General features: G+C 41.6%; 1 protein-coding gene across 7 annotated transcripts in view; it reads left to right on the top strand.

Moving 5' to 3' along the window:
* syne2b (spectrin repeat containing, nuclear envelope 2b) overlaps nucleotides 1–26,333 on the top strand; it is a 318,216-nt gene that overhangs the window by 243,380 nt on the left and 48,503 nt on the right. For all 7 annotated transcript variants that reach the window (XM_060925231.1, XM_060925228.1, XM_060925230.1 and 4 more), the window contains 13 exons: nucleotides 7,110–7,310; nucleotides 7,601–7,774; nucleotides 8,593–8,724; nucleotides 8,974–9,194; nucleotides 9,330–9,450; nucleotides 13,884–14,381; nucleotides 15,456–15,605; nucleotides 17,105–17,272; nucleotides 17,882–18,037; nucleotides 18,133–18,279; nucleotides 21,067–21,237; nucleotides 21,479–21,612; nucleotides 23,346–23,550. In XM_060925231.1, the coding sequence (XP_060781214.1) occupies nucleotides 7,110–7,310; nucleotides 7,601–7,774; nucleotides 8,593–8,724; nucleotides 8,974–9,194; nucleotides 9,330–9,450; nucleotides 13,884–14,381; nucleotides 15,456–15,605; nucleotides 17,105–17,272; nucleotides 17,882–18,037; nucleotides 18,133–18,279; nucleotides 21,067–21,237; nucleotides 21,479–21,612; nucleotides 23,346–23,550 (2,478 nt within the window). The remainder of the gene's footprint in view (nucleotides 1–7,109; nucleotides 7,311–7,600; nucleotides 7,775–8,592; nucleotides 8,725–8,973; nucleotides 9,195–9,329; nucleotides 9,451–13,883; nucleotides 14,382–15,455; nucleotides 15,606–17,104; nucleotides 17,273–17,881; nucleotides 18,038–18,132; nucleotides 18,280–21,066; nucleotides 21,238–21,478; nucleotides 21,613–23,345; nucleotides 23,551–26,333) is intronic.

Genomic DNA, 26,333 nt, shown 5'->3' with positions numbered 1-26,333 from the left:
ACAGCGCAACTTCCATGTTTCGCTCGCTTAGGTGATGCCATGTTGTTGTGTCCTCTATGGTCTCCTCACTACAACTGGGCGGGGCAATCCATACAGTGGGTGGGAATCCGGGGGGGCGTGGGGATCATCTCCCTTGCTGACGTAGTAAAGGGAAGAGCTTATCAACGCACCGTTTTGACGCGCCATTCTCAAATGTTGGGCATAGTTTGGTTTACACATTATGACATTTCTAGCCACTGGGGTGACTTAAGAAGGTCAGAGGGACTCATTTTAACGTTAAAAAAACCTCAGAAAGTGAAAATTTCATGCCATGGGACCTTTAAATTCTTCATTAGGAAAGGTCAGATGATGCAGATTTCAAAGCTGTATAAATTCCCTGACTCCTCAAACTTGTCCCTAAAATCAACAGCCATGGGCTCCTCTAAGCAACTCCCTCTCAATAAAATAATTGATACTCACAAAGCAGGAGAAGGCTACAAGAACGTACAGGTAGCAAAGTGTTTTCAGGTAGCTGTTTCCTCAGATCGTAATGTTATTAAGAAATGGCAGTTAACAGAAACAGTGGAGATCAAGGTGAGGTCTGGAAGGTGAAGAAAACTTTCTTAAAGAACTGCTCGTTGGATTGCTAGAAAGGCAAATAAAATAAAAACCCCTGTTTGACTGCAAAAGACCTTCAGAAAGATTTAGCAGACCCTGGAGTGGTGGTGCACTCTTCTACTATCCAGCGACACCTGAACAAATATGACTTTCATGGGAGAGTCATCAGAAGAAAACCTTTCCTGCGTCCGAGCCACAAAATTCAGCATCTGAAGTTTGCAAATGAACATCTAAATAAGCCTGATGCATTTTGGAAACAAGTCCTGTGGACTGATGAAATCAAAATAGAACTTTTTGGCCACAATGTGCAAAGGTATGTTTGGAGAAAAAAGGGGGCCAAATTCCAGGAAAAGAACACCTCTCCGACTCTGAAGCATGGGTGTGGATCGATCATGCTTTGGGGTTGTGTTGCAGCCAGTGGCACAGGGCACATCTCATTGGTCGAGGGAAGCATGGATTCAAATAAATACCAGCAAATTCTGGAAGCAAACATCACACCATCTGTAAAAAAGTTGAAGTTAAAAAGAGGATGGGTCCTACAATAAGACGATGATCCAAAACACACCTCAAAATCTACAATGGAATACCTCAAGAGGCACAAGCTGAAGGTTTTGCCCGGGCCCTCACCGTCCCCTGACCTAAACATCATTGAAAATCTGTGGATAGATCTCAAAAGAGCAGTGCATGCAAGACAGCCCAGGAAACTTGAAGAACTGGAAGCCTTTTGCAAGGACGAATGTGTGAAAATCCCCCAGGTAAGAACTGAAAGATTATTAACTGGCTACAAAAAGTGTTTACAAGCTGTGATACTTACCAAAGGGGGTGTTACTAGGTACTAACCATGCAGGGTGTCCAAACTTTTGCTTTAGGCCTGTTTCCTTTTTTGTCATTTTGAAAATGTAAAAGATGAAAATAAAAAATTGTTTTTGCTTCAAATATAAAGGGAATGAGTCATCTTTAACTTTATTCCTTTTGGAGATCATTTCATCTTCAACTTGCTGAACTGTTCACAGTAACAGCAATTTTGACTAGGGTGCCCAAACTTTTGCATACCACTGTGTGTGTGTGTGTGTGTGTATGTGTGTGTGTATATATATATATTAGTGCTGTCAAAAATGTCGCGTTATTAACGCGTTAACTTGACTCAATTTTAACGGCGATAATTTTTTTATCGCGAGATTAACGCTCTGTGACATGATGCCATGCCCCGCACAGCCAGAGTCCTCTGCCCTCCCCCGAAGAGCCACGGTGCTTGGCTTAGGTTTCGTTTTCCCATCGGCGGCTCCAGCCCCACTTTGCAGTGGCTGTGACAAGACATGTTATGCTCTGCAATAAAAAAAAAAAAACATTGGTACAACCAGTGTTCGAACTATGCCGATATTTTCGGGGGGGTCCCTTATTTTCCCCTGGGGGGGTGCTTGCGCTTGTCTCAGAGCGCGGCTCTCCATCGCGCGCTCACTTCGGATATGCAAATGCTTCCCGTTACACACGATTGCTATGTCAATAAACATCATTTTGCCAATATTTTAGAGACCCCCCAACATTTCCCAAATCATGTTTTCAAGGGATCTCATGTCTGTTTCAGCGGATCTCGGATCCCCGTGTACCCCCATAGTTCGAACGGTGAGCAAGCCCATTCACTTTTTTATGCTGATAAGAGAATTACAATGGTTTTTCATGTGACAAAAATGTGCGATTAAATTGCGATTAATCGCGAGTTAACTATGACAGTCGCGACATTAATCGCGATTAAATATTTTAATCGCTTGACAGCACTAATATATATATATATATATATATATATATATATATATATATATATATATACACACACACACACACACACACACACACACATTCACTGGATATGAGCAGTCGCGCTCTCTGATTGGCTACTCTATTACTAGGATATCAGATCATATACCGTGAGTAGAGAAAAACAAAATGGGGGAGTGTGTTGCTGAATCAACCAAGGACGAAATAAAAACTCTACTCAAAAATAAAACCCCAAAAATTGTTCTCACGTATTTAAAAGAAACAGAAATAGCTAAAAGAATATAGCTCCCCCCCAAAAAAATTATATCCTGTTCCACACTCGAGCCTAGTCGGTGGCGGTAATGCACCTTTAAGTTGGTTTGCCAACCGCCCAAAAACCCTAAAGAAGAAGAACACCCCCCCCCCCCCCCCCCCCCAAAAAAAAAAAAATGTGGAATAAAAATATTTGATGGTAAGAAAGTCTCTCTTTTAGTTTTCAAGAATTATTATTATTGCATTTTTCACAAATTGCTATTGTCATGTCTCCGGTTTGTTTACATTCCAAGCGGAAATGATTTTGTCAGATGTTTTGTATAAAGTTTTATTTATCGAATTTGCTAAAAATAAAAACGCTCCATTTCTCAGACTCCAGTGAATGTGGATGGAATAAAACAGTTATTCCACTCAGTCTCATCATACAGTGCCTTGCAAAAGTATTCATACCCCTTGAACTTTTTCACATTTTTCCACCTTACAACCACGAACTTAAAGGTTTTTTTTTTAATTGAGATTTTATGTGATAGACCAACACAGAGTAGCACATAATTGTGAAGTGAAATGAAAATGATAAATGGTCTTCAAAATTTTAAACAAAAATCTGAAAAATGTGATGTGCATTAGTATTCAGCCCCCCTGGGTCAATACTTTGTAGAGCCACCTTTTGCTGCAATTACAGCTGCAAGTCTTTTGTGGTATGTCTCTACCAGCTTTGCACATCTAGACAGTGAAATTTTTGCCCATTCTTCTTTGCAAAATAGCTCAAGCTCAGCCAGATTGGATGGAGAGCGTCTGTGAACGGCAATTTTCAAGTCTTGCCACAGATGCTCAATGGGATTTAGGTCTGGACTTTGACTGGGCCATTCGAACACATGAATATTCTTTGGTCTAAACCATTCCGTTGTAGCTCTGGCTGTATGTTTAGGGTCATTGTCTTGCTGGAAGGTGAACCTCTTTCCCAGTCTCAAGTCTTTTGCAGCCTCCAACAGGTTTTCTTCCAGGATTGCCCTGTATTTAGCTCCATCCATCTTCCCATCAACTCTGACCAGCTTCCCTGTCCCTGCTGAAGAAAAGCATCCCCATAGCATGATGCTGCCACCGCCATGTTTCACAGTGGGGATGGTGTGTGCAGGGTGATGAGCAGTGTTAGTTTTCCGCCACACATAGCGCTTTGCATTTAGGCCAAAAAGTTCAACTTTGGTCTCATCTGACCAAAGCACCTTCTTCCACGTGTTTGCTGTGTCCCCTACATTTCTTATGCCTGTCTTTCAACAATGGCTTTCTTCTTGCCACTCTTCCAAAAAGGCCAGATTTGTGGAGTGTACGACTTCTAGTTGTCCTGTGCACAGATTCTCCCACCTGAGCTGTGGATTTCTGCAGCTCCTCCAAAGTGATCATGGGTCTCTTGGCTGCTTCTCTGACCAGTGCTCTCCTTGCTCGCTCTGTCAGTTTAGGTGGACGGCCATGTCTTGGTAGGTTTGCAGTTGTGCCATACTTTTTCCATTTTTGAATGATGGATTGAACAGTGCTTCTTGAGATGTTCAGAGCTTGGGATATTTTTTTATAACCTAACCCTGCTTTAAACTTCTCCAGAACTTTATCCCTGACCTGTCTGGTGAGTTCTTTGGTCTTCATGATGCTGTTTGTTCTTCAGTGTTCTCTAACAAACCACCGAGGCCTTCACAGAACAAATGTATTTATGCTGAGAGTAAATTACACACAGTAGGACTCTATTAACTAATTAGATGACTTCTGAAGGCAATTGATTGCACTGGATTGTATTTAGAGGTATCAGAGTACAGGGGGCTGAATACTAATGCACACCACATTTTTCAGATTTTTATTTGTTTAAAATTTTGAAGACCGTTTATCATTTTCGTTTCACTTCACAATTATGTGCTACTCTGTGTTGGTCTATCACATAAAATCTCAATAAAAAACTTTTAAGTTCGTGGTTGTAAGGTGGAAAAATGTGAAAAAGTTCAAGGGGTATGAATACTTTTGCAAGGCACTGTACATGGCTTATAGCCAACTTGGCACTATGCTTTTGTCAGTATACTATAGTACTATACTATACAGTATAGTATAGTAATCAGCTATCAGATCATATACAATTCGATTTCATGGAATAACTGTTTTTATATATATATATATATATATATATATATATATATATATATATATAATCAAGGCTTTACATTAGCACCCGCCAAATGCGGGTAAAATTGGGCTTTGGCGGGTAATGACTTTAGTCCCATTATCCACTTTGGCGGGTGGTTTATTCTGTGGTATGACAATATATTTTAATTGTAGTTTTCTCTGAAGGCATCTGATATAATAAACACATTGCAATGTAATATTGTGCGCCTACAACTCCCATGAGCCCCTGCATAAACATTCTGACACATGTTAGAATTGTTTAGAACGCTCGTTAACATCTCAGATAAAATCAGTGATACGGTAACCTGCGGTTAATGAACGAAGCAACGAAGTTGCTGACAACTGGCAAGCGCACTATGTGGCGGCATATAGCTGGAGTTTCAAACCCTGCTGCTCAGGAAAAAAGGGGCAGAGATGATCAGGGCCAGAGCAGCATTCTAAAATCACCAAGGTCCGTGATGCGCAAAGTGCGCGGCGAAAATTTTTTGACATATTTAAATGAGAGGGGTGAATTACACATCACACAAGAGATCTATTCCTGAAATTACTTTTAATGGTGTTTGAACTGAATATCATCAGTTCTGAAAACAAAAAATCATGCATGTGGCAAGAGTAAGAATAATTTAAGCTTGTTTAATGGTTTGATCTGGCCCAAGCAATGAGGACAAAAAATACCCTAACCATGTAGCCTATGGAACTAAGATAGATTAACAATCTGGCATCCGTTACACCTACACACACAACATTCTGGGAAAAAAATCAGTATACACCACCATGTTTTAGGCAAAGTTATCCAAGGCAAACATAAGTCGAAACTTTCCACTCTATTGCTTTGGCTTATCGAATGATTTATTTTTAAAATCACAAACAAGGTAGGCTACAACTGCGCTGCTTCGAAAATGTACATTTAACAGCTTCATAAAAGTGCGCTGATGTTTACCATGGAAACCCCGTGTCTCCTGCACTGCGTTCCTCCCCTGAGTCGCGCGCTCATTCGTTTTTTGTGTTCTTGGTCTCAGAGCCGCACGCATGAAACAGACACAGAAGACAGAATCAGCATTTAACATAATTAACAATGCACTTTTTACGGAGACGTTTTAATGTTATTCTTTATTTTTTTATGCAGTTGAATATTTGGCGTACAAATGTATTTTCAGCTCTTAAAAATGACCAAGGTCCAGCCCGCGGGGGCCTCCGAGCTGGCTGCGGCCATGGAGATGAACAAGACACTAATAGGAAGATAAGACAGTTCAGTGACAAATGGAAGTTCGGGCGAGATTGACTAGTTCATAGCAAAACCGAAAATACCATGTACTGCGAAGACTGTAGAAAGTCTGGCAAAGACAGGCACCAGTAATTTTAAACTCGAAACTATAAAGGACCACGAAAAGTCAAATGCACACATCGGTACTATAACATCAAAACAGGCGAAGACAGCTGGTTCACTACAGGACAGCATTGCTTTCAGTCCCTGGCTGTCATGAAGTCGGCTGAGCTGGACAGGATGGAGCTGCTGTTTAGAAACGTTCACACGATTGGAAAGAAGTTGATCTCGCCCCAGCTATCAACTTATGGCCTGCTGGAAGCCTCAGGTCACGAAGACCATTTTTCATGGACCATTCAGACTCATCTGATGATGAATGTAATGAGGACATTTAATGTCTCTCTCTACACATGTTCACTCACACACACACACAAAATTCATAGATAATACATAATATACATAATAATACTTGATAATGCACATAATACTTGCATATCAAAACATCAAATGTTTTTCAATGATAAATGTTTAGAATTGGACTTTTAATATTAGAATCAGTTCAGTTGTACTGAATGTTATTTTTCATATTATACGATATTTCATATTGTAAGGGGCTTGAATTTGAGTTCAATAAACAGAATACTCTGTTTATATTTTTGTCTGAATTGGTTGCATGTTTTCATATAGGGAGCGACCTTAACAGCACTGAATACTTGAGTGCTACTGTAGAGATACATTATACGCTGCCATTCATAATTAAATCTAGATCTTCCGAACTTTAACGTATCATGGTGAAGAAAAAACTGCGATTTCCTGGAAACAAAATTGTGGCTAGTGAAAAGGCTGAATGGCTAGTGACTCAGGAAAACCACTAGCCACAGTGGCCGGTGAGCAAAAAAGTTAATGTAAAGCCCTGATATATATATATATATATATATATATATATATATATATATATATATATATATATATGCATGCGTATGTGTGTATGTGTAGAGTGTGTTGGACAGTGTGTACAGTGGTATGTGTGTCTAACTGTCTCTCTTTGTGTGTGTAGAGTGTGCTGGACAGTGTGTTTAGTGATGTGTGTCAGCGTGCTGCTGATCTGCAGTGTAGTATGGAGCAGCAGCAGCAGTGTGAGCGTGTGCTGAAAGGCCTGCAGGACCTGCTGGAGCTCGGCAAACAGAGACTCACACACACCACACAACTGGAGCCACACACCACGAAACAGCTACACACACTCTTCAGCACACACACGGTGAGGCAGCTTCTGTCATAAACACACACCAATGGGTAAGATTAAAGGGATGATGTATTGCAATTCCCAAGGAACAAGATAGATAGATCGATAGGCAGGCAGGCAGAGAGACAGGTATGCAGAGCAGTTTCAAAAAATGACAGAACAAAAACAGGAAACATTTACTCTATCAGAGAAGTAAAGGAAGTAAAGATTTAAAAATCAGTAGGACAGGGTCAGAGTGGATACGACGAATCTTTTTGCTGCTGTTGTTCATTATGATCAATGTTTTATGTCCTCTAAATTTGCAGAAGTTCTTCTTGTCTCTGGGCGCTCACCTGCGGGCTCTGCAGCGTCTGACTGCCCAGATGCCCGATAGCACCCTCTGTAGGTGGAGCACTGTGGTGGCAGAGGTAGAGGATCAGGTGGATGAGCTTCAGTGTCAGGCTTGGAAAACTGGAACTGCTCTGCAAATGACACTCCAGGTAGGAACGGCGTGACGGAGCACTGACACATTGCAAAATAAAAATTGCACCCTCGAAATTTTTATCTCAGCATACACCTGTAATCTCATGTCCCGAAGTGTTTTATTCCTCTTATACCTCAGTGATTTCCAAACAATTAGAAAGTATTATTGATTAAATAACAACATGGTGATGTGATGATATCATCAATATTGTGATAAATTATTTCACAAATATGTTTTTCTGAGATAGAGTGTGTATATTGTGTTATCTTTTTATTACATTTAAATATAGTGAGTATTTTGTACTGAATATTTAAAATGGTAGTATGTTGCTTTTTTTACGGTGATTCAGTTACGAGCATTTGTTTTTATCAATAAAATATTTTAATCTATAAAGACAAAAATAAATACATTTTTTAAAAATTTTCTAGTTCATAGCCCATGAAACATGTTAGTTCCTGTGCTCACTGCCGTTATAGTAGCTGTAAACCATTACTCTCTCCCCAACTTCTTTCCTGTGCCAGAAAACTCAGTCACAGCTTTATTTCTGAACGTTGTAAAGTGCTGACACTGGAGACTCCTTCCTCAAATGTTAAATGAATCAGATCATTGGACATATGTTTTTTTTAATTTTGTTGATGTGAAGCATCTAGCAAATAATTCGATACTGTAAAAAAGATAATGTATTAGAACGAGCGCTTTATTATATACCTGTGATTTGCAGTTGCACTGCTGTCGGAGATGCCGTTAAAGAAAATTAATCAACACCTTCTGGTCAGTCAGAATTGAGAATTCAGCAGCGCTGTTGTGTAAATGTTAATGATGTGTATGTTTAAGATGTGGACTCAGTGGGAGGAGAGTCAGTCCTGGTTGGAGAAACTACTCCAAGGTCTGGAGCGTCGGCTTCCCAGCATGCACTCGGACGAACAAACAGAGGAGGCGCTACAGAGGAGTCTCTCAACCTATGAAGTAGGTCGAGTTTAGCAGCTAAAGTGTAAAAATAACATTTACACTGTAATTATAACATCAGTATAATAACTCGCACAGTATATTCATGATGCATGATGTGAGTCACAATATCACTGGAGTCACACTTATTCCAGCCTCATATGAGACACAGTGTTTTTATTGTTATAGTGTTTGTTTATAAATTATAATACGAATTATGTATGATGTATAAAAATTGTCCCATGTTTAAAAACATTTCTTCTCGATTAGACGTTGCAGGCCACCCTGGAGGCGAATGGTGCAGAGATCGGCCTGATTTTTGATCAGGCCAACAGACTGCAGAAAATGGGCGTGTCTGGTCGTTCGATGGATGGTCTTGTGTGCAGAGTGGGAGTGGCTACTCTGAAGCTAAAACAGCGTTTCGTTGATCTGCAAAGAAAAATGGAAAAAGGACGAAATTCCGCACACCACCTGATAAAACTCTGGAAGAGGTAAAACTGGACAAATGTCTTAAATGTTGTTCATAATTTTGAGATGATAAGAATGTATATGGATGACGGAGGTAAAACTCAAAGGGTGGACGATGGAGAGAATGAGTGCGTGACTTTTTGAAACACTTTTCACAGGTATCGTTGTGACGCCACAGCGATGATGGAGTGGATGAACAAAGCCAGAGAACGACTGAACACGTGGAAAGGTCACATGACCTCCTCTAGACAAGCCATCTCCGACTTCTATGAGTTTATTGTGAGTTCACACAATCGACCAGTCAAGTATTAATGATAATGTGCATTATGAATATGATGAATATCATCTGGTCATAAGGCGTGGCGTGGCAATCCGTCATCCATCCGTCATCCGCAATTCAATTAAGTTATATCTCCTCCGTCAGTTCTCCACAGATTTCCGTTCCGATTGTTTTGTTTGAAAGAACTCCTAACTCCACACAAAACTTGGTCGTTGTATTGTCAAATTTTTGCTAACAAACTGCTAATTAGGTCACCTTAAAGGTCCCATGGCATGGTGGTTTGTTGATGCTTTAAACGGGCTCGTGGAGGTTTCCGGATGTTATATCCGCAGCCTTTCTCGAAATGAACCCTCGGCACGTCGATATAGCCTCCTGGGAGAAAGCCCCATTTCAACGCTTTTTCCAGTGCGTCATTTTGCTAATGAGAAGCAGAGGGTGGGGGCGGGTCTTATCATTAATATTCATAACATGTAAACGTGTTACCTCTGATTGGCTAACAGCACTGTGACGCTACCTCCAGTGGGTCAGAACAAGCGGATGTGGGTGTCTTACTATGGCGAGAGAGAAGGAACAAACCGCGAAGGGAAAAATACCGCGCGCTGATGTCATTAAGGTGCGACGCGAGGAAATAAAATAAATTCAACAAATGTTTGGGTTTTTACTGAACAAACAAACAAATAAAATGAACAAGTGACTTAAAAAAAGAATGTGGGTGTCTTTGTAAAAACTGTTTTGATTGGTTATTATAACAGAGCATGCTGCATGCTTTTTGGTTTTGTAGCGCAGAGTACCTGGCTAACTGCAGGAAGCGGTTAGCTGCACAGCTAATGTAGCCATTGCAAGGTTAACGTGGCACCGATTTTAAAACACGGTAAAACGACTTAACAGTTATACACTTACTTGTTCGGTGTTTGTGGCTGATGCGGCAGGGATGCTTGGTACGGACCCAGGCTTCAGTGACAGTTGATGTGCAAAACCTGCCCTGTACTGTCCCAAGTTGTGGAAACATTCATCAGGAAAATGCTTCCGACAAACATACACCGTCTTAGGTAGACTCGACGGCGTATTATTGGAGTAAATAAAATTAAGCCACTGCGTCTTCAGGGGCTCTCCCGTCGGCAGTAAAAACAGACTCCTTTCTGTGTTGTCACATCCATGTACAGCGCAACTTCCATGTTTGGTGGCAACTTTTGAGCTGGGCGGGCAATCCATACAGTGGGTGGGAATCCAGAGGGGGGGCGTGGGGATCATCTCCCTTGCTGACGTAGGCAAGGGAAGAGTTTATCAACGCGCCGTTTTGACGCGCCATTCTCAAATATTGGGCATAGTTTGGTTTACACATTATGAAATTTCTAGCCACTGGGGTGACTTAAGAAGGTCAGAGGAACTCATTTTAACGTTAAAAAACCTCAGAAAGTGAAAATTTCATGCCATGGGACCTTTAATGAATTTTGGTACTTCTCATTAGAATTGTATGTCCTCTCTCATTTCTCACCCAATTCCAGTTCTGATAGAAGTTTTGGGTCGATCTTCCCTCGGGGAACAAAACTTGTTTGTTTGTTTGTTTCTTGATTTTCTTGTTGTAAACAATTTGTTTACAACTTTATTTTCAGTTAAATTGTGTCTCCTCCCTCAGTTCTCAATGGATTTCAGTTCCGATTGTTTTATTTGAAAGAACTCGACCTTCTGCACAAAATTTGATCATTGTATTGTCAATTTTTTGCTAACAAATTAGTAATTAGGTCAACTTAACACATTTTCTTCTGACTAGAATCGTACCTCCTCTCTCATTTATCATGCGAAATCAGTTCTGAGTATTGTTTTGAGTAGATCTTCCCTTGGGAAACAAAATTTAGTCCTTTATTGATTTTCCTGTTGTAAACAATTTGTCATGGAGGTCGGTCCTCTCTCACGTTTCAATTCTGTTCGATGATTTGGTCGTCATGGTTGTTTTGATGGCAGGCCAGATGAGCTACGATGTCCTTGATGTTCTGTTATTCACACGCCATGTGTTTCATTTTTGGGATGATACAGAATATACATGTCTATCAGAGTTGTCTTTTAATGATGTGAAAGATGCACATTTTCTTCCGTTAGCTGCTACTTTCGCTTTGAGCTGAAATTACAGTGTCTTACAAAAGTATTCATCCCGTTTTGTCGCATTACAAGCTGGAATTAAAATGGATTTTTGGAGGGTGAGCACCACTTGATTTACACAACATGCCTACAACTTTAAAGATGTTGTTTATTTATTAAGATGTTGTTGTTTTATTGCGACACAAACAGTAATTAAGATGAAAAAACAGAAATCTGGAGTGTGCATAAGTATTCACCGCCTTTCATATGAAACCCCTAAATAAGAGCTGGTCCAACCAAGTCACTTCATAAGTCACATAATTAGTTGATTAAGATCCACCTGTGTGCAATCAAAGTGTCACATGATCTGTCACATGATGTCTGTATAAATCAACCTGTTCTGGAAGGACTCTGACCCTGCAACACGACTAAGCAAGCAACATGAAAACCAAGGAGCCTCCAAACAGGTCAGAGACAAAGTTGTGGAGAAGTATAGATCAGGGTTGGGTTATAAAATGTATCCCAAACTTTGAGAATCCCACAGAGCACCATTAAATCCATTCTAGCAAAATGGAAAGAACATGGCACCACTACAAACCTGACAAGAGGAGGCCCCGCCCACCAAAACTCACAGACCGGGCAAGGAGGGCATTAATCAGAGATGCAACAAAGACGCCAATGATGAAGGAGCTGCAAAGATCCGCAGCAGAGATGGGAGTATCTGTCCATAGGACCACTTTTTTTTTTGAAAGATTTTTTTTGGGCTTTTTTCACCTTTATTGGATAGGACAGTGTAGAGACAGGAAATGAACGGGAGAGAGAGACGGGGAGGGATCGGGAAATGACCTCGGGTTGGAATCGAACCCGGGTCCCCGGATTTATGGTATGGCGCCTTATCCACCTGAACCACGACGCCCCCCCATAGGACCACTTTAAGCCATACACTCCACAGAGTGGGCAGGGCTTTATGGAAAAGTGGCCAGAAGAAAGCCATTGCTTAAGAAAACATGTTTGGAGTTTGCCCAACAGCATGTGGCAGATTCCCCAAACACATGGAAGAAGATTCTCTGGTCAAATGAGACTAAAATTGAACTTTTTGGCCATCATGGGTAATGCCATGTGTGGCGCAAACCCAACACCCTGAAAACACCATCCCTACAGTGAAGCATGGTGGTGGCAGCATCATGCTGTGGGGATGTTTTTCATCTGCAGGGACAGGAAAGCTAGTCAGGACTAATGGATGGCACTAAATACAGGGCAATTCTGGAGGAAAACCTGTTTGAGTCGGCCAGAGGTTTGAGACTGGGACGAAGGTTAACGGTCCAGCAGGACAATGACCCTAAACATACTGCTAAAGCTACACTGCAGTGGTTTAAAGGGAAATATTTAAATATCTTGGAATGGCCTAATCAAAGCCCAGACCTTAATCCAATTGAGAATCTGTGGCATAACTTGAAGATTGCTGTCCACCAACGCAACCCATCTAACTTGAAGGAGTTGGAGCAGTTTTGCCATCAGGAATGGGCAAAAATCCCAGGGGCTAGATGTGCTAAGCTAATAGAGACATACCCCAAGAGACTTGCAGCTGGAATTGTAGCAAAAGGTGGCTCTACAAAGTATTGGCTTTGGGGGGTGAATACCTATGCACACTCCAGATTTCTGTTTTTTCATCTTAATTATTGTTTGTGTCACAATAAAACAACAATGTGCACCTTTAGAGTGGTTGGCATGTTGTGTAAATCAAATGGTGCTAACCCTCCAAAAATCCATTTTAATTCCAGCTTGTAATGCAACAAAAACAGAACAAACACCAAGGGGGATGAATACTTTTGCAAGACACTGTGTCTCGGTGATCTTTGACCTGTGACTCCATGATTTTACTTGAGAGCCAAAAGAAAACAAGTGAAAACAGATGTCTTATTCCATGGCATGGGCAAAAAATTTACCCGTTTCTTCCACCAATATATTTTAAAAAAAATTTGCTGTCTCATCCATCAGCATACACAAAATTTCCCCATCTCCAGTACGAACATACTGAAAAAAAATGAAGTATCTTGTCCATCAACATATTCATCAAAAATTTTACTGTCTCGTCCATCAGCATCTGCAAACATATTTGCCATTTTTCTTTTCCTGCAAGGATTTTCTTGTTTCTTGAGATTGGTTCTGTGTAATTTCACTAAAATCAGAATCGTTTGTGATAAATGATGTATCAGAACAGTGTATGCTTTAATCAACACTTCTGGCTTTCTTGCTATGTCTTTCATCAACCATGACTGAATATGAAAACACTCATCAGGACACTCTTCTTTTAATTATTTCTGTTCCACTGAGTTATTGATCTTGTTGTTTTCAGGAGCTGTGTAAAGAGCTGGAGGTTAAATCAGCATTGAAAGCTTCAGTGATCAGCGCTGGCACTGAGATCCTAGAACTCAGTGAGAGAGAACACACATACACATGCTCACCATCGTCCAGAGCCACTCATCATAACTCTCGGTCAGGAGAGAACGCCGCCTGCGGAGATATTTCACCCATTAAGGATGATCCCAATGCCGAACACAAGGACGAAGATTCCTCATACGATGAAGCTCTCACTCCCGACAGCACTCACTCAGACATATGTCATGGAGGAGACGCGAATGTCCAGGATGAGTCTCTTGTCGAAAGGTCACTGTTTGAAGCCAGCAGTTCGTCTGACGTTCCTTTGGAGAGAAATGCTTCCAAGACTGATGTGATCCAGGTGATGGCGCTGTCTCCTGCCCTGCTCTTTCTGAAGGATCACCTGACTGAGATGGAGCATCGCTGGGTGGAGCTGCATGCCGACGTCACTGCAGTGCAACAGACGCTACATCAGGTAAAAAAGACACTGTTTTATTCAGATCATGACAGCGCCGGCATGCTCTGTAGTGTACCTCACACACCTACAGTCACCTCCACCTAGCCTGGGCCTGCCCATCCTAAGCATGACGCAACACGGGGGCCTGTTGCGAGCTTAGTCTGGCCAGGCAAGCTATCTCCAGCTCTTCCAAACTCCGGAAAAATCGGGAGCCAATCAACTTTGAGCATCTCCAACGGCCCTGGGTAGAGGCGTGTTCAAGGCAGTGACGTAGTAGAACTGCGACCGGAAGCCATAGATTGTTTACAGAATCATGCTGTATTGAAAGCATTCAACGGGAAGTTCTCATTGAAAACGGAGCAAAGAGCAGCCCTGGAGGTATTTATTGAAAGGAAGGACGTTTTCGCCTTGCTCCCGACCGGCTTCGGTAAGAGTTTAATCTACGAGTTAGCCCCGCTAGTCGCCAAATCAATGGGGCTCAGCGAGAATCCTATCGTCGCGTCACATACGTCAGAGGAAAGAGTGATGTGATTGGTTTAAGCTTCGTCACAGCCTTTTCTGGCTTCGACCAATAGCAAACTGAGGCATTTCAGGGAGGCGGGTCAACCACGGGCTCTGGGAAACGGTTGGGCTGAATATCTTGGCCAGACCAATAGCTCGTAGAGCTTTGAAGTCGCGTTAGCCAGACTAACGTCCACCTAGATTTTGACCCTTTTCGTTTTCCACAACATGTCACGACAACTTAGATTTAAAATGCCCAAATCTAAGTTTTTATGTCTTTGTTAGCATTTTGAAGTGACACATTAAATCAAAGTGAAATTGTATTCGCGTCTCATTTCTTTTCATCTTTCTGGAACTCTGCACTGATCATCCTGTTTTGTTTTTTTCCCATGGTTTTGTGATTCTCCCTTCATTAATTTACTGTTAATTGTCTTTTCTGCCCGTTTTCCTCTCTTTGTCTTTTTCCTGTCATTCTCATTTTCCTTTATCTTTCCTTTTTGTTTCATTTTCTCCATCTCTGTTGATCTGTATTAAACTAAGTGTGTCTCACCCCACTGTTCACAATGATTTTCTCCCTTTCGTTCTCTGTAGCGTGTGGTGGAGAGTGTGTGTCCTCAGTCCCTGCTCTCGGAGGTGTGTAAATGGATCAGTGGAGCTGAAGGACACCTGCAGGACGCAGAGAAAAATGTTGCATCCTCACACACAGCAGTACAGCTCACACACCACCTCGACATATACAAGGTACAGACACTGGTACAGTCAGGCTGAAGTGTGTTAGGTTTTTCATCTCATGTTCTGTATGACATATGAACAAACCATAAACATCATCACTAGGAATAAAGTGAATACAGTAATTCATGTTTGTATTAATTGATGCTTGTTTGAATGTAAATAATGAAACTTTATCTGTTACCTGTTCACTAAACATAAATGACAGCGAAGCTGAATTCTGGATTCTGTGTGATTCATTTTGTAATACGTTACAAGTTAATAGTCACAAGTTATTTATTTATTTATGGGGATAGATTAGGGATAAAATTAGCTCATGTTTTAAGTCGTTCAAATTCTGTAAAGCTGCTTTGCGACAATGTTTATCGTTAAAAGCGCTACACAAATAGACTTGACTTGACTATTTGTGTGTGTACACTACCGTTCAAAGGTTTGGGGTCACTTTGAAATGTCCTTATTTTTGAAAGAAAAGCACTGTTCTTTTCAATGAAGATCACTTTAAACTAATCAGAAATCCACTCTATACATTGCTAATGTGGTAAATGACTATTCTAGCTGCAAATGTCTGGTTTTTGGTGCAATATCTCCATAGGTGTATAGAGGCCCATTTCCAGCAACTCTCACTCCAGTGTTCTAATGGTACAATGTGTTTGCTCATTGCCTCAGAAGGCTAATGGATGATTAGAAAACCCTTGTACAATCATGTTAGCACAGCTGAAAACAGTTGAGCTCTTTAGAGAAGCTATAAAACTGACCTTCCTTTGAGCAGATTGAGTTTCTGGAGCATCACATTTGTGGGGTCGATTAAATGCTCAAAATGGCCAGAAAAATGTCTTGACTATATTTTCTATCCGTTTTACAACTTAAGGCCAATTTATGCTGATAACCCAGTCCTCGCAGATAGCGTCGCAGACAGCATCGCAGACAGTGTCTGCGTAGCCCCCCCACCTTCGCAGACGCTCTGCGCGCACCTCCCAAAAATTGTGACCACCGCAGAAGCCTCGCAGGCAGCGCCGCAGACAAGAGGGCTCTGATTGGTCCACTCTACATCCGCTGTACACGCACTTCTGCTTCCCTACTTTCCCGGTTTGGTTTGTTTTCACGACCGGCATTTTTAAAAACACGAGCGAAGATGGAGCAGCATGAAGAGCGGTTGATCGAGGAAGTACGGACATCTATACGACTCCAGTTCTAGTCATTATAAAAAAAAAAAAAAGTTCTAGTCATTATAAGTAACCGGAGGATAAACACTCCACTAACCACACCCACCAACTACTCCTAGCGACTTCGTGCCCCCTTGCGTTGTGCCAGTGAATAACATCGCGCACGCCTATTATCCCCGCTCAACAATAAATTACAACTGTCTGCGAAAAGCTATCTGCGAAAGCCTTGTCGCACGAGCATGCAGAGGCCTTTATGGTGGTAAATAAAAGTGTGACTTTCCATGGAAAACACAAAATTGTCTGGGTGACCCCAAACTTTTGAACAGTAGTGTATGTTTCTGTGTGTAGGAGCTGAACCAAGCACAGACATGTGTGCAGATGTCAGTGGACTTCCTGAACCAGACACAGCTGAAACAAACCGAGCCGAACCTCAGATACAAGCACACAGCATTCGCGGAACAGCTCGGGGAAATGAACCTGCGCTGGACCACCCTGCAAACACACCTCTACACACAAGTAAGCACACATCCATACACTTTCTCTCATACCCCTTGTCCACCAAATCAGTTCCAGGGCTGGTTCGGGGCCAGTGCTGGTTCACGACTCGTTCAACTTGCAAACCAGCTGAGAACCAGTTTGCTTTTCCATAGCTCGGGGTGCTAAGGGGAGCCACGTCGTTACGTCACTGCGTTTGCATAAACCTTGGCGCGAACATCGAAGCAACAACAACATGAAGAAGAAGAAGCAACAACAACAATAATGAATGACTGCTGCTTTACTGCATCCATGATATCTCGTCGCTTATTTAAAAACAGCGCCCTCTCACGGTCTTGCTATTGTTGTTGGTCTTAACAACTCCGCCCCCCCCCCCCCCCCCCCCCCCACTGACATAAGCAGTTCTTTCCTCTAGCCCAGCAAAGAGCTGGTGCTACCCTGGAACCGGTTTTTCTGGCCCAGAGCCAGTTCTTTGTCAGTGGAAACAGAAAAACTAAGCACTGGGCCCGAACCAGCCCTGGAACTGCTTTGGTGGAAAAGGGGTAACATACACACTGACACAAGTACACGCAGAAAGATATGAGAGTGTGAAACCTGTCGGTTTTAGCATCTTTAGCATATTTCTCATAGACGCAGTCCGCTGAGCAGCAGTTGAGCGTCTGCACAGACCGAGATGGCAAACTGCGTCTCCTGCATGCCTGGTTGAAAGGTCACGAGGCGTGGATGCAACTGGCTGAGAAGCCCGTCAGTCACAGTGCAGCAGAAAAGCACCTGAAAGAGTGTGAGGTCAGGACATAATTACGGATTTACTGATCCCTGCTGTGGCTCAAGTGTTCTGTTATGTTAGATATTTATCTCTTCCATTTTTTTCTCTTTCTCAGGAATTGAAGGAGGAGCTAAAGGCTAAGTCTGCTCAGCTGACTGAGTTGAGGAAGAGCAGGCTGAGCAGTGATGAAGAAAATACAGAGACAGGCTTCATCAGTCACACTAACACCGTTTCTCAGGCACTGACTGCTTTAACTGAACAGGTACACTCATTACAGTACATCCCCAGATAATTGTTATTGTAGCATTGCATTATTAAAAGCTGATTGGTCTGAATGTTTCTAGCTGTGATAACATCAATAACTTGTTTCGTGGATGTTCCACAATGTTGACAATAAATGGATTAAAAAAAATATGAAGCCAGTTTTCAGAGATAAAAACATTTCAGTGTGGTTTTCGAGTCATAAAACACTTGGGAACATGCTGTTCTTAGAAAATAATCAACATCAGGGTCGTAACATTAATTCTGCTTTATCACACGCAGGGCTTTCCACAAGCGCCGGCCATACAGCCGACTACACAATTAAGTCCAGCTGGCTACTTTAATGACTATTATTTTTGTAGCCCACAGGCTCTAAACATTCATTTTCGATTTTAATAAAATTAAATGTTTATCTAACGGACTGACAATAATGTCAAACTGAACCGCACTCATTTAAGTTGTGATTCGCGCTGTTTGTACCGATAATAACCACAAATTCCCCGCCGACTTTGTTGATCAAGGGAGAGTAACTCATCCGCGGCCCCGACATGCGGTGTGTGTGTGTGTGTGCACGCACTCAGCGGAGGCAGTAGTGTGTCGGAGGGAACAGAAGCAGAGATAACGCTTATTTTGTCTCGGTAAACCAGTCTTCTCTCGTTCAATTACGTGCTGGCATCAAAAGACACCGTTGGTTGTAAATGAAACCAAACTGAGTGGTTGGAGTGTATTTTCATACACAAATGGAGAAATGTTCGCTGAGTGTGTAATTGTGTCGCCCCACTGCAGACCGTTGTCGTTGTTAATTCATAGCATGCTCAGCTGCGTGAATGTGTCATGCACCGAAAATAAGAGATTTACAAGCCACGAACGCCTCATGATGCAATATGTGAGCTTGTATAGCCTATTACTGATTATTTTCGGTGCGCAAATCACAGTTTTCATTGGTGCATTAGTGTCTGGCATACACTATGAATAAAAAAGATGCAATATCTCTCATCTCATTATCTCTAGCCGCTTTATCCTGTTCTACAGGGTCGCAGGCAAGCTGGAGCCTATCCCAGCTGACTACGGGTGAAAGGCGGGGTACACCCTGGACAAGTCGCCAGGTCATCACAGGGCTGACACATAGACACAGACAACCATTCACACTCACATTCACAGCTACGCTCAATTTAGAGTCACCAGTTAACCTAACCTGCATGTCTTTGGACTGTGGGGGAAACCGGAGCACCCGGAGGAAACCCACGCGGACACAGGGAGAACATGCAAACTCCGCACAGAAAGGCCCTCGCCAGCCACGGGGCTCGAACCCGGACCTTCTTGCTGTGAGGCGACAGCACTAACCACTACACCACCGTGCCGCCCAAGATGCAATATGTTGTAGTAATAATAATAATAATAATAATAGAGCAAATGTCTGAGAAATTAATATAGCTTGTCTATTATGCAGGCATACTTAGGCTAATAATAATAATATGAACGGTTTTTGAATAATGCTCTCCTGTTTTGAGTGTGGAGACAGAAACACACCAGGAACCTCCCATCTCTCAAAACTCTTCCCAGAGTTGGGGGTAAAGATTATGCTGAGGTCAGCATGCCAACACTCATCAGCACCGGAATCCAAGTCAACCTCATTGAGGAGAAAGAAGATGAAGAGGAGGGCTTAATGGACAAAAATGTCCAGGTTGAGGGAGAAGGTGTGGCAGGCACCAGGGAGAATCTCAGTAGGGCCCTTTTTGAGTTGGGCATGGACTCTGATCCTGAATGGGAAGATAGTGATAGTGAAGATGATTAAGACGGAAATGGGGATAAAACTATTTAAATGTATTCTGAAGTGCTGGTAGCATTCTGGACTTTTGTTGAATGATATTTAACTTTTCTCATCTCATTATCTGTAGCCGCTTTATCCTTCTACAGGGTCGCAGGCAAGCTGGAGCCTATCCCAGCTGACTACGGGCGAAAGGCGGGGTACACCCTGGACAAGTCGCCAGGTCCTCACAGGGCTGACACATAGACACAGACAACCATTCACACTCACATTCACACCTACGCTCAATTTAGAGTCACCAGTTAACCTAACCTGCATGTCTTTGGACTGTGGGGGAAACCGGAGCACCCGGAGGAAACCCACGCGGACACGGGGAAAACATGCCAACTCCGCACAGAAAGGCCCTCACCGGCCACGGGGCTCGAACCCAGACCTTCTTGCTGTGAGGCGACAGTGCTAAGCACTACACTACCGTGCCACCCATATTTAACTTTTATTCCAGAGTATTTTTATTTGTACATTTTAGGTTATATTTTTGTTGCTCTGACTGTTATTCAACAGGTTATAATGACCTGCAACCTCAGTTTGTCAGTTGAACGCAAGAAAAGAAAGATGATTTACTGCCATTTTACTTTGTATTTGAGTAAAGTGAATAAATAAATGGTCTGTGGAAAATACATTTAATCCTGGGAACTGCGTGCACAGGAGTTTATTTTGTGTTTACTACACCCACCTCCCCGGCTGGCTACTTATTTGTCATGGCTGGCTAATATGAGCCTTAGTGGAAAGCCCTGCACACGACACCATCGTTTATTTATTTTTTTTTCCCTAACAGCACAACACAAGAGTGTTTTCATACTTATTATTACTGATCAGTCTAACTGATCTTATGTTTTTTGCTATTTATTTAAAATGTTCTCTCTTTGTCTTTATGGTATTCACGCTTCTAGTGTATGAAGTAGTTTAAATCTTAATTTCTCATTTTACATGTTAAAGTCCAATGTTAATTATTTTCTGTAGAACTGTGCACTGAAACAAACTCTGCAGCACGCGTGTGAGGCGTGGTCCGCGTTCGAAAGTGGGTGGGGTCAGGTTACTCAGAGCACCCTGAGAGTATGTCAAGCTCTTGAACATTGCCACGCCCATCACATCTCCTTCACAGCGCTCCAAAAGAGCTCTGATAAGCTACAGGTACTTTCTGGATGATAAATGGTCAGCATCAACGTGCAAGTAATTTTTTCAGTTCACTTCACTTCACTAGTTTTAGATGATTCCAGTTCAGAAGCATATAAAGAGGAGCATTTTGTGATCACGTTTAATAAGTTAAGATTTTTGGACCCTGCTTTCATTTCTGAATGTTTGCATTACACATTGTTACAGTTTCGGAGTAAATATGTAATATGGTTCTACTTTGTGTATTTATTTTTCTCAGGCATTGCAATCAGAAGCTGAGGAAGTGGACAAAAAGCGGGAGGAGCTTAACCACACATTCTCCAGTCTGGCTGATTGGATCCACACAAGCACCTCACACTTATTATCTGAACAGCTGAAGAAGGAAAGATTACGGTCAGTCTGATGTCACTGATTACAGTGGGGCAAAAAAGTATTTAGTCAGTCACCAATTGTGCAAGTTCTCCCACTTAAAAAGATGAGAGAGGCCTGTAATTTTCATCATAGGTACACTTCAACTATGAGAGACAAACTGAGAAAAAAAAATCCAGAAAATCACATTGTCTGATTTTTAAAGAATTTATTTGCAAATTATGGTGGAAAATAAGTATTTGGTCAATAACAAAAGTTCATCTCAATACTTTGTTATATACCCTTTGTTGGCAATGACAGAGGTCAAACGTTTTCTGTAAGTCTTCACAAGGTTTTCACACACTGTTGCTGGTATTTTGGCCCATTCCTCCATGCAGATCTCCTCTACAGCAGTGATGTTTTGGGGCTGTCGCTGGGCAACACGGACTTTCAACTCCCTCCAAAGATTTTCTATGGGGTTGAGATCTGGAGACTGGCTAGGCCACTCCAGGACCTTGAAATGCTTCTTACGAAGCCACTCCTTCGTTGCCCGGGCGGTGTGTTTGGGATCATTGTCATGCTGAAAGACCCAGCCACGTTTCATCTTCAATGCCCTTGCTGATGGAAGGAGGTTTCACTCAAAATCTCACGATACATGGCCCCATTCATTCTTTCCTTTACACGGATCAGTCGTCCTGGTCCCTTTGCAGAAAAACAGCCCCAAAGCATGATGTTTCCACCCCCATGCTTCACAGTAGGTATGGTGTTCTTTGGATGCAACTCAGCATTCTTTCTCCTCCAAACACGACAAGTTGAGTTTTTACCAAAAAGTTCTATTTTGGTTTCATCTGACCATATGACATTCTCCCAATCCTCTTCTGGATCATCCAAATGCTCTCTAGCAAACTTCAGACGGGCCTGGACATGTACTGGCTTAAGCAGGGGGACACGTCTGGCACTGCAGGATTTGAGTCCCTGGCGGCGTAGTGTGTTACTGATGGTAGCCTTTGTTACTTTGGTCCCAGCTCTCTGCAGGTCATTCACTAGGTCCCCCCGTGTGGTTCTGGGATTTTTGCTCACCGTTCTTGTGATCATTTTGACCCCACGGGGTGAGATCTTGCGTGGAGCCCCAGATCGAGGGAGATTATCAGTGGTCTTGTATGTCTTCCATTTTCTAATAATTGCTCCCACAGTTGATTTCTTCACACCAAGCTGCTTACCTATTGCAGATTCAGTCTTCCCAGCCTGGTGCAGGTCTACAATTTTGTTTCTGGTGTCCTTTGACAGCTCTTTGGTCTTGGCCATAGTGGAGTTTGGAGTGTGACTGTTTGAGGTTGTGGACAGGTGTCTTTTATACTGATAACGAGTTCAAACAGGTGCCATTAATACAGGTAACGAGTGGAGGACAGAGGAGCCTCTTAAAGAAGAAGTTACAGGTCTGTGAGAGCCAGAAATCTTGCTTGTTTGTAGGTGACCAAATACTTATTTTACAGAGGAATTTACCAATTAATTCATTAAAAATCCTACAATGTGATTTCCTGGATTCTTTCCCCCCATTCTGTCTCTCATAGTTGAAGTGTACCTATGATGAAAATTACAGGCTTCTCTCATCTTTTTAAGTGGGAGAACTTGCACAATTGGTGGCTGACTAAATACTTTTTTGCCCCACTGTACCTGCAGAAAAACACACTAAAGCAGAGAAAGATGATGTTCATATTGTGTGTGTGTGTGTGTGTGTGTGTGTGTGTGTGTGTGTGTGTGTGTATACTGTTATCCAGGTGGTCTGAGGTGAAGCAAGATCTTACACATACATCATTGAGGTTACACACACAGCTGCAGGCATGGAAACAATACTCGGATTTGTCGTCTTCCTACTCAAAGAAGCTACAGCAGGAGAAGGATCGACTCTGTGACATCTCAAAGATGGCATCCGATCACGACAACGACACGGAAACGCTCGCAACCTGTATACAGCGTTTACACGTGAGTTCAATCCAGTCATGTCAAGAAACTGTATTCACAATAATATTCCATTCACCTCAAATGTAGCCAGTGATATGATTGCTTTTCTATTGCACTTGAGTAAGAGAAGCTTATAGGGACGACTTTAGCATTGTTCAAGCTACATAACTAGATACAAACCTTTTATATGACCATTAAAATCAGGATAGATTAAACTGGGATAATCTGAACTAAATTAAAATAAAGGAGGAGTAAGGAAGCACACGTGAGACTGAACCACAGGCAGTGGAGACACACTTATCATACTTCCTATAAATGTGATGCCAAATGTGTGGCAGTTTCATTGAGATTACCATTTTCTACCCTTCAACACAAAAGGAAAGGTTGCCCATATTCCACAAACGGCTTAAAGCTGGTTATTTTAGACTTTGTTCTTTTTGTTGGTGTAGATATTGTAGAGTTTGTTGTTGTTGTTGTTGAACAGCGACAGTCATAAAATTAAATACACAGAATGGTATGAAGAATTAGGACTGGGGCTGAATTCATTCTTGCTCAGTGAGATTTTTATGCCTCCGCCACCGTAAGGTGCAGGAGGCATTATGTTTTCGGGTTGTCCGTGCATCCGTCCGTCCCGAAACCTTGTGAACACGATATCTCAAAGGCCGATGAAAGGAATTTCACCAAACTTTCACCATTTGTGCGCTTTGGGACAAACATGAACTGATTAGATTTTGAGATCAAAAGGTCTAAGGTCAAGGTCACTGTGAGGTCAAATGTCTGTCCGAAAACCTTGTGAACACAATATCTCCAAGGCTAATACAAGTAATTTCACCAGGCCAAGATTACTGTGAGGTCAAATGTCCATCCCCAAATCACAACTTAATAAGGCGTGTAGTCTACCGGACGGAGGCATCCCCATCGACGCTGTTGGCGTCAAGTTCTATCTAGTTTGAATTAGAAATGTATTTTTCAAGATTAATTTTCTTGAAGGGATTTCATTATTTTTTTTAAAAATGAAAAGTAAACATGTTCCTCAATAATTAACAATTATTTGCCGAAAGCGAGGTGAATATCGGTGAATAATATCCAAGATGAAGTGGAGGTTATTTAAATAATATTGGCTGGCTTTGAGTGGTATATCAGATATATTCCATTCAGCTAGCATGACATTGAACGAGTCGAAGACGAGTAGCTGAATGGAATATGATGAGTAGCATGCTATAGATGCACAATGGTGTAACATAGGGGAAAAAATTAAAAATTCAGGTTTTGATTTTATGTACTGAAATAACTATTAGGCACAATTTTTACAATATCTATATAAATTAGTTGTTTTTACCCATTTTAACCTTGAAATCAGCATTTTAATGATTACCCATAATGCATTGTTTATCGCGCTAAAACAAGCAAAAATGTCATAAGACAGTGGAAGTACTACCTTTACTACCATCACATGGCGTCTTTCTCGATCGCACGTGCCTAGAAGCGTACCTTCTAGAACATTCCTGGCTGGTCACGGACTGTCACGTAGCCTAGTTTGGTTGTGAAAGTCGCTGGATGGAGTATTTTCGCGAGTTTAGTGGCAAACTTTTGCGCCGCAATTTCTCTATTCTCGAAATTTGTAACCTGAAACCGTACAAGAAATGTTTCATAATGTTTGAGATTTTGAAAAATGCTTCTAGAAAGTTTATTTCGCTGTATTTTTCCGTGAAACTTGGCATAAATCATCCTTAAGTGATGAGCGTGACATTGTTATTTTGGTCTGGGTCACGGAGTTAGTTGGAAGCGGGAGAAATGAGAGTTTCTCAATTACAGCAGCACTTCTCACCATAGATGGCTGGCGTGTTTCACAGCGTTTGGGATTTACTAAATCGACTAAATCTCTAGATCTACTGAAGCTACGAGGATATAAATCACCAGGATTCTAATTTACTGCGTGAGAAGTATTATATATTTTTTGAAAGGTTTATTCGCGCTACAAGTCCACGAAAGTTGGAATTGTTCGTGAAGGGGTTAGTTAGATTTTGGTAGCGTGACGCACACAACAAGCAAAAGAAAAAACAAATTTTCTTCCGAATTTCCTTGCTTTATCAAAATAATTTTTTGATACATTAAAAGACTGTGTTTATAATATTTAAACGATTTTTTTTATTATAGAGAATATTTGATCAAAACTTTCAAAACAGCATTCAAAGTGATTTTTCACGGGTGTAAATGTTGCGCGTGACGTCCATAATTACGTTAAATTTTAAGAACTAAAATTCTGTTAAAAATTCTAGATTTGTGCTATCATTCTGGGGTTTTGCTGAATAATACTTTAGGGAGTTCTCTTACAATGCTGAAGATTCAATGAGTTTTGGTGAAATTCTAGAAAAGTTATTTATATTTTAACGCGCCTGATAGCGATTGTGCTCACACAGCGTGCTACTCATAACAAGAAATGTTTCATAATGTTTGGGATTTTGAAAAATGCTTCTAGCAAATTTATTTCGCTGTATTTTTCTGTGAAACTTGGCATAAATCATCCTTAAGTGATGAGCGTGACATTGTTATTTTGGTATGAGTCACGGAGTTAGTTGGAAGCGGGAGAAATGAGAGTTTCTCAACTACAGCAGCACTTCTCACCATAGATGGCTGGCGTGTTTTACAGCGTTTGGGATTTACTAAATCTCTAGATCTACTGAAGCTACGAGGATATAAATCACCAGGATTCTAATTTACTGGGTGAGAAGTATTATATTTTTTTTGAAAGGTTTATTTGCGCTACAAGTCCACGAAAGTTGGAATTGTTTGTGAAGGGGTTA

Source organism: Neoarius graeffei, chromosome 7 (genome assembly GCF_027579695.1).
Source record: "Neoarius graeffei isolate fNeoGra1 chromosome 7, fNeoGra1.pri, whole genome shotgun sequence".
NCBI lineage: Eukaryota > Metazoa > Chordata > Actinopteri > Siluriformes > Ariidae > Neoarius > Neoarius graeffei.
Note: the sequence above shows the minus strand (reverse complement) of the source record. Positions and strands in the feature narration are given on the sequence as shown.